The 8,362-nt window shown below is 41.8% G+C and overlaps 1 protein-coding gene across 1 annotated transcript; it reads left to right on the top strand.

The window, feature by feature from the left end:
- Nucleotides 1–290: 290 nt before the first annotated feature.
- Nucleotides 291–8,355, top strand: LOC131448964 (ATP-dependent RNA helicase DHX8-like). The gene is made up of 23 exons (XM_058621806.1): nucleotides 291–452; nucleotides 572–657; nucleotides 738–804; nucleotides 936–1,027; nucleotides 1,320–1,426; nucleotides 1,536–1,829; nucleotides 2,087–2,231; nucleotides 2,501–2,692; nucleotides 2,792–2,879; nucleotides 2,963–3,060; nucleotides 3,752–3,899; nucleotides 4,417–4,598; nucleotides 4,720–4,914; nucleotides 5,014–5,199; nucleotides 5,302–5,512; nucleotides 5,630–5,811; nucleotides 5,970–6,110; nucleotides 6,251–6,406; nucleotides 6,493–6,630; nucleotides 6,775–6,903; nucleotides 7,087–7,283; nucleotides 7,416–7,595; nucleotides 7,897–8,355. Exons 1-23 carry the CDS (start codon nucleotides 350–352, stop codon nucleotides 8,114–8,116), a joined length of 3,537 nt encoding a protein of 1,178 aa, XP_058477789.1. The 5' UTR covers nucleotides 291–349; the 3' UTR covers nucleotides 8,117–8,355.
- Nucleotides 8,356–8,362: the final 7 nt, after the last annotated feature.

Consider the following 8,362-nt stretch of genomic DNA (forward strand, 5'->3'; position numbering starts at 1 on the left):
ATCACAATGACTGTACAATGATGTAAGATGTGTTCTATGTCTGTTCTATGTAAGAGCATTTTTGTTACTGTCAACAAACTAAAGTTTGTCATAATCCCAAATTGTTATGCAGTTTATGTAGAAATGTATTTTCTAAGGTTATATCTTTTTTATGTAAAACGTTTTCGAAAGTACGTTGCTTGAGTAGATGAATTAAAACATAATAGCTTTAATCTGTGGATGTCTTTGTTGTTTGTTGACCAGTAGGGGGCAGCAGCAATTTTAAAGAACCGTTACTGAGTCACAAAGTAGAGAGGGCGAAGAAGAAGCGCCACAGTTTCCGGTTTAAATTCTAAACAATGCTCGAAAAATGTCTGTCTTAGACGAAATTAAACGTCTTGAATATTTATCTTTGGTGTCAAAGGTGTGTACAGAGTTGGAGAATCACCTGGGAATAAGCGAAAAGGATTTGGGTAAATATACCCGTTTCGTGACTGAATCTACTGAACTAGCTTGTTTACCACTGCTTAACTATGAACCTGTGTGATAATGCTACCTGAGTCGTTGTGAAACATCGTTTGCTCTTTTACAGCTGAATTTATCATTAGTCTCGCCGAAAAACATCCAACGTTTGATGCATTTAAAGCTGTCCTGTTGGGAAATGGAGCAGACTTCACAGTGAGTGTTGAACTTAAATAACTTCCATGTTTTACATTTGTTGTTCTGTGTTCCTAAACTCAACTTTTATTTTGTTGTAGGACACCCTTATTGGTAATTTACTTAGACTTATCAATACCATGCGATCCATACCATCCACAAGTAAAGGTACTAGTGCTTTTTCATATTATGTGTGTTGTAAAATATGTGTTTCTATTATGTGCTTGTGTTGTTAGTTGTTGAGTGTGTTTTGCAGCCATTTGGCCTATTGACAAAGCAAATGTTTTCTGTTGTTTCAGCACTTCAGTCAGAGGACAACCCAAAGAGTCATAAGGAGAAGTTGAAAACCAAATACCCTGCTTTATGTAAACCGGATGATCCCATGTGGATGGTAAGGCTCATCTGATGGCTCTGAAAGCATTCTTCTCCCACTGAAATTAAAACCTGCGTCTCTTGTGGAAGATATAAGATCCTAGAGAAAACACTCTCAAGAGAATAAATTTCTGCCCCAGTTGGTGTCCCCTATCTTGCAAATTTATCTAGATCTCTACCAAACGCTAATAATTTATTATTAAGATATATCCTTCTTCGTAGTAGGGGAATCTAGAATGCCATATTTAGGAATTTCAGAGGAAACTGTAGTTGTACTCACAAAGATATAATGCGTTTGACTTTCCATCTAGATCCCACCTCCTAACACAGTCAAAGATGACGAGGAGGTTGCAGCAGCAGCGATGAAGCAGTTGGAGATGCTTATGCCTAATGTTTGTGACACGAGCTCTGATAACAGGTTAGGGTTTTTTTTTTTGTCAAAAGTTAATTTCTGCCAAAAAAAAATTAATTTGTTCTTATATTATATTCTTATTCTTATAATTAATTTGTTATTCACACAACAACAGAGGTCGAGATGCAGACAGAGAAGGTGGAAGTAAGCGACCTCGCTCAAGATCAAGAGAGCGTGCTGAAGAAACAAACCCCAAACGGAAAAGGAAACGAGCGTCTCGCTGGAGCGACCGTCCACCAAGTCCAGACAGAGACAATGATGACGGCAACAGGAAGGAGGACGAGGAACACTGGCGTGAGAAACCTGTGGATCGGCCTCTGCCAGATGAGCCTGTTTTGGGTGACATCTACAACGGCAAAATCAGCAGCCTAATGCAGTTCGGTTGTTTTGTCCAGCTAGAAGGCCTCAGGTTAGTAAGATAGGGGATGGTTTCTTTACAGCAATGCAACAAATTACTTTATCTGTCAGGAAATGTACTTCTCTGCTTCCTGCAGTTTATTAATGCCACCTGTTTGTTTCTACACTCAACTTAAACATGTTTCTGCATTTCAGTTGCGCAAAATATTCAAGCTTATTTTAATGCTATTATTTTTCCAGTGTTTCATTTTAATCTGGTGTCGTACATTCAGATCCTAACCCACAGTGTGCAACTATGATTGTGTGCAGAAAACGCTGGGAGGGTCTGGTGCACATCTCAGAGCTGCGCAAAGAAGGACGTATAGCAAATGTGGCTGATGTGGTAACCAAAGGCCAAAAGGTGAAGGTCAAAGTTCTGTTGTTCACAGGAAGCAAAACCAGCCTCAGCATGAAGGTGAGACAACGTATGTGTTTATGGTTTATTATTTACAAATGGAAAGTAATCTGTGCATAAGATATTCTAGTACAGGACAGTAAAATTAAAGTGTTTTGAGAATAAGACGATTGTGGATTTTACATATTTTCATCGTTTGTGTAATTTATCCATATTAAATATTAGACAAAATATATTTAAACCAATGTTTTCCACACCGAAAAAAACCTACACCTCTGTGTATCAAACCAATGCAAACTCTAACTCGGGTGTATTACTTACTGAGCCAGGATGTTGACCAAGTGACGGGGGAAGACCTGAACCCCAATCGAAGAAAGAACCTGGAAAGTGGAGGAAGAGATGAAATCATGAGGAATCCTGACCGCCCCGCTGAAGTTACCGCGCTGGAACTAGAAGACAACCCAACGGAACACAAACGGCTCACCAAGATAACCGATCTCGAAAAATGGGAAATTAAACAGGTGTTCTTCAGAAACATTCATAATGCTGACTAAATGGTCTCGTCTTATCATTTGTTGTTATTTGAAACTGTTACATTAAAAAAAATGTTCTCCTTTCAGATGATTGCAGCCAATGTACTTCCTAGAGAAGAGTTCCCAGAATTTGACGAGGAGACAGGAATCCTTCCTAAAGTAGATGATGAGGAAGGTAAATCCTGCACTTTATTCTTGAGATGTTTTGCAAAAAGCAAAGTTACGCTTGCATTACGAGTATATTTATCTCCACCATAGATGAAGATGTAGAGATTGATCTGGTTGAAGAGGAGCCTCCGTTTCTCCAGGGACAGACTAAATGGACTTTGAACCTGAGCCCGGTCAAAATAGTGAAGGTAAAAATGCAGACGCCAGAAAGCTGTTAGTCTGTAGTCTGGGTTAATATGATGATCTTAATGTCCTTGAATATTTTGTTTTGCAGAATTGTACAAGTTGTGTAAAGGGATTGGTGCAAAAATAATAAGGGCACTTGTTTTTTGTTGTTCACTTCTTCTTTACAATCTGTCTTTGTCCCCTGGCTTTTAAAGGGAATGTCAAGCGAAACTTTGATTGTTTCAAACGAATGTTACACCCAAAACACACCTTTACACACAATTCAGAAAACAAATACGACCCAGTTGCGTCTCACTTTGCGCTGACACGCCTTGTGTAAATAGCAGAATAAGAGTTGGACACGGCCTAATGCATTTGCACCATGCGCTACAGACCGTGCACTTAAGTTCGTCTAAATAGGGCTCACACGTTGGCTAAAATAAAATAATGAATTATGTCACTGCCACTTTTAGGGAATGTTTTTTGTTCACCATGCAGTTAAAACTGAGTTATTACAGCAGAAGCATGACTCTTATGGAATGTTAAAGAACTTTTTATGCTTGGTCATTGTTCACAAGGCCTGGATGTGACCTGTCTGCATTGTGTGCTTGTTCATCTTCTTTTGTCTGAAATAAAATAGACTATGCATGCTATGATCTGTAAGCTCTGATCCACTTTGTTGACAAATGTTTTTGTTCTCATTTTCTCTGTTAGAATCCAGATGGCTCCCTTTCCCAGGCAGCCATGATGCAGAGTGCTCTCTCTAAGGAGAGGCGAGAGGTGAAGCAGGCAGTCCGTGCAGCGGAGATGGACTCCATCCCGACTGGTCTTCACAAAAACTGGATAGACCCAATGCCTGATTGTAAGAACCTAGTTGCTGCATTTCTAGTAGTCAAACAAATACATTTATCTGTAGATTTACATATGTGCAACCCTTACTGTATGTTTTAAACGACCGCTAAGACGGAAGGAAGGTAGATCATTAAAGAACAAGAACAATCTATGTTGTGTCAGCGGCTTTAAAATTTGGAAAATTCAATTAATCTGTACTGTGCCCGGCTGATTACACTGTTACAGTGTTACCATGCCACGGCTGGAGATGATTATCAAGCTTCCCTATGAGTTTATTCTTGCACACACACAGACATAATGCACTGTGACTCTGTCTTCCATACCCTGAGGACATATCAGGGACTATACAAGTTCCTTCCAGCCGGTCACTACTAACTCTGACTCATAGTTTAATACACAAAGATCCAGTTGGGAAGTTCCTTATCAGTTCAGTTCATCTTAATCAAACAAAATGGTCGATTGCAGGAGGTTTGGATGGATCTCGCTGGAACTTAATAAGTCCTGACTCTCTGTTCTTCTCCTGTAAGATGAAGGAAGGCAGATTGCTGCCAACATGAGAGGCATTGGCGCTATGCCTGTTGATCTCCCAGCGTGGAAAAGATATGCTTTAGGAGGGAACCAGGTATCTTATGGCAAGAAGACGGAACTGTCCATCCTGCAGCAGAGAGAGAGCCTGCCTATTTTCAAGCTTAAGGAACAGCTCGTTCAGGTATGAGCAGTGGTAGTACTACCTTTCAATGTGAAATACTTTGGCCAAAAGAAATGTTCCCCTCCCCAAAGCCACACAATTAGTCTTTAATGCCTTACAGATTTATTCTTTGTCTCAACAGGCTGTCCATGATAATCAGATCTTGATTGTAGTCGGAGAAACTGGATCCGGTAAGACCACACAGATCACTCAGTACCTGGCAGAGGCAGGCTACACCTCCCGTGGGAAGATTGGTTGTACTCAGCCCCGTCGTGTGGCTGCCATGTCGGTGGCCAAGAGAGTCTCTGAGGAATACGGTTGCCGTCTAGGACAAGAGGTAAGGGGATCGTAGTGAGAGCCGAGATTTCACATTAGTTGCAGTTTGTTTTATTTGTTGTTCTTCAGTGTATAAATGTTTTTTTTTGCTTAATTTAAGGTGGGATACACCATTCGTTTTGAGGACTGCACGTGTACAGAGACAGTAATCAAGTACATGACCCACGGTATGCTGCAGAGAGAGTGTCTGATCGACCCAGACATGAGTCAGTATTGCATCGTCATGCTGGACGAGGCCCACGAGAGGACAATCCACACTGACGTGTTATTTGGCCTGCTCAAGAAGGTATTTTATCTTCTACGACACATGTCAAAAAGTGAGTAAATGACCGCGTTACACGGCGACAATACGACACTCATACACAAACCTTGTGACTCTCTCTTCTAGACAATAAAGAAACGCAAAGACATGAAGTTGATTGTGTCCTCTGCTACGCTGGACGCCGTCAAATTCTCCCAGTATTTCTTTGAAGCTCCCATCTTCACCATACCGGGAAGAACCTTCCCTGTGGAGATTCTGTACACCAAAGAACCTGAGACAGATTACCTGGATGCCAGTCTCATCACCGTCATGCAGATCCATTTAACCGAGCCCCCAGGTATCTGCGCTACAATAGATTCCCCTAAATGATCTGAGAATTTAAGGTCCCAGTGACAAAAGACCAATTTATTGGACTTTGTTATAATACATAAAAATGTTTCCTCACTTTTTCCAGGTGACGTCCTGGTGTTTCTGACAGGACAGGAAGAGATCGACACAGCCTGTGAGATGCTGTTTGACCGAATGAAGTCGCTGGGGCCTGATGTTCCCGAGCTGATTATTCTGCCGGTTTATTCTGCCTTGCCCAGTGAGATGCAGACCAGGATTTTTGATCCTGCGCCCCCAGGCAGCAGAAAGGTAATGTGCTGGATAAAGTTAGGACAGTGTGTTTTACAATTGTCTTTATTCAAGAGAATGAAAATCTAGTTATGATTATGTAAAATTGATATGTAAACAAAGTGTTGTATGCACACACCTTTATATGAACTCACGCTGAGTTTCCCCTCACTTTCCAGGTCATCATTGCCACAAATATTGCCGAGACGTCACTGACTATTGATGGAATCTACTATGTGGTGGACCCTGGTTTTGTCAAGCAGATTGTGTATAATTCTAAAAGTGGCATTGACCAGCTTCTGGTGACTCCTATATCACAGGTCATTCATTTTAACACAGTACTTATCATTACTCCTTTTGATATTTGTACTCCATCTGAGACAACTGAGAAAAACATTATTCGTAGTGACTTGAAAGATTGATGTTGCTTTTCTCAATAGTCCTTATTGTTCCTTTGTAGGCTCAGGCCAAGCAGAGGTCGGGTCGAGCTGGCAGAACCGGCCCGGGAAAGTGTTACAGACTCTACACCGAGAGGGCTTACAGGGATGAGATGCTTGTGTCCAATGTACCTGAGATCCAGAGAACCAACTTGTCCAGCACGGTGCTCTCTCTGAAGGTAAAGCAGTTTGATAACACCTCCATGAACCTTTTCTCCTGGAAATGTGTCATAAGAAATTCCTATTTACTTTCTCGCCACATCAGGCCATGGGCATCAATGACCTCCTGTCCTTTGACTTCATGGATTCTCCTCCCATGGAGACTCTGATCACAGCCATGGAGCAGCTCTACACTCTGGGAGCTCTAGATGATGAGGGCTTACTCACAAGGCTGGGTAGAAGGGTAAGCTTCTTTTTTTTTTTTTACGCTTTTCTTTAGTCAAGTGGTTAAGCATCAGGCTCACTGTAACTGCACCAAATACTTTATTTCTCAAGTGTAATCTTACAACGGTTGGATAAACTTGTTTCACCGTCCCTGTCGGTTTAGATGGCTGAGTTTCCTCTGGACCCGATGCTGTGCAAGATGCTGATCATGTCCGTCCACCTGGCCTGCAGTGAAGAGATGCTCACCATTGTCTCCATGTTGTCTGTTCAGAACATCTTTTATAGACCAAAGGTATGCAGCCAGTCTTCAGCCTTCAAATCCCCGCACTTTATTAATCCTTGACTTCTAAAGACCCATTTTTTGGTACGCAAAAAATCTTTTTGTGGGCAAGGTAATTCAAGCATTCTTTCAACTACAAGACTCTGTAAAATCACAGACCTACAGAAACTAAATCCACTTCTTCCCTTTTTGCAGGACAAACAGGCCCAGGCCGACCAGAGAAAGACAAAGTTCTTTCAGCCCGAGGGAGACCACCTCACTCTGCTGGCTGTGTACAACTCCTGGAAGAACAACAAGTTCTCTAACCCCTGGTGCTTTGAGAACTTTATCCAGGCTCGCTCACTAAAGAGGTCTCAGGATATCCGTAAGCAGATGATGAGCATCATGGACAGGTAGTTCAGCTGTGCTTTAAACAGCCATATGATCTTCCAATGTGCATTTCTCTTACGGAGAAAGTAATTCATGACATTAATAGAGCATATATGATGTAGACCTCATAAGTGAAATATACTAAATCTTTTTAGGCACATGTTGGATGTGGTGTCTTGTGGGAAAAATACAGTGCGGGTCCAAAAAGCTATTTGCAGCGGTTTCTTCCGGAACGCAGCCAGGAAACACCCTCAGGATGGTTATCGTACCGTGATTGACCAGCAGGTGGTGTATCTCCACCCCTCCAGCACTCTGTTCAACCGCCAGCCTGAATGGTGAGTCCAACATGTGCTCAAGTTCTCAGCTGATTGTGCCGAACAGTTTCATCTGACAAGATTTTAATTCATATCCCCTGTAAGTTGCTTGAACCTTACTAATTTAGTGTTCCTCTTGATTTGGAGAATAAGTTTCGTGTATGTGTTATTACTAAAGATGATTTGTTGATTGAAAGTGTCAGAGGTTTGCGCATTAAAGCTTCTTAAATGTCAGCATTTGCATTATTTAAGTTGCCTTTCATGCACTAATTGTTGTAACAATCTGCAACCCTTATCATCATTAACTGTATTTATGCTTCAGGCTCGTGTACCACGAGTTGGTGCTGACCACCAAAGAGTACATGCGGGAGGTGACCATCATCGACCCCCGCTGGCTGGTCGAGTTTGCCCCCGCGTTCTTCAGAGTTGCCGATCCCACGCGCCTCAGTCGACACAAGAGGCAGCAGAAGCTGGAGCCGCTCTACAACCGCTACGAAGAACCCAACGCGTGGAGAATCTCTCGTGCCTTCAGGCGACGCTGAAGAGCCACCATTCTTACACCGAGGTGGACGCACTGTGTACAGTTGTATATACAGAGCCGACTAACGACCAAGTAAAGAGTTTAGTAACATTTCAGCTATGTTAACTTTGTCATTACCGTTGTGAAATGCTAACACTTGAGCTGGTCACTATTTCTTATATTGTATCGTCTATTTGATTTCATTTTTATATTTCTTTATTGATTTTACATCCTTGCAGATAAACACTGGATGCCCCTTTACTTGCTG

This window comes from Solea solea, chromosome 21, assembly GCF_958295425.1.
Source record: "Solea solea chromosome 21, fSolSol10.1, whole genome shotgun sequence".
Classification (NCBI taxonomy): Eukaryota; Metazoa; Chordata; class Actinopteri; order Pleuronectiformes; family Soleidae; genus Solea; species Solea solea.

Excerpts from the sequence above, each read along its gene's own strand:
- LOC131448964 (XM_058621806.1), top strand. The coding sequence starts at position 350 with ATGTCTGTCTTAGACGAAATTAAACGTCTTGAATATTTATCTTTGGTG. Across the intron at positions 5,513-5,629 it reads CCATTTAACCGAGCCCCCAG|GTGACGTCCTGGTGTTTCTG; the intron begins GTATCTGCGCTA and ends CACTTTTTCCAG. Across the intron at positions 7,596-7,896 it reads TTCAACCGCCAGCCTGAATG|GCTCGTGTACCACGAGTTGG; the intron begins GTGAGTCCAACA and ends TTTATGCTTCAG.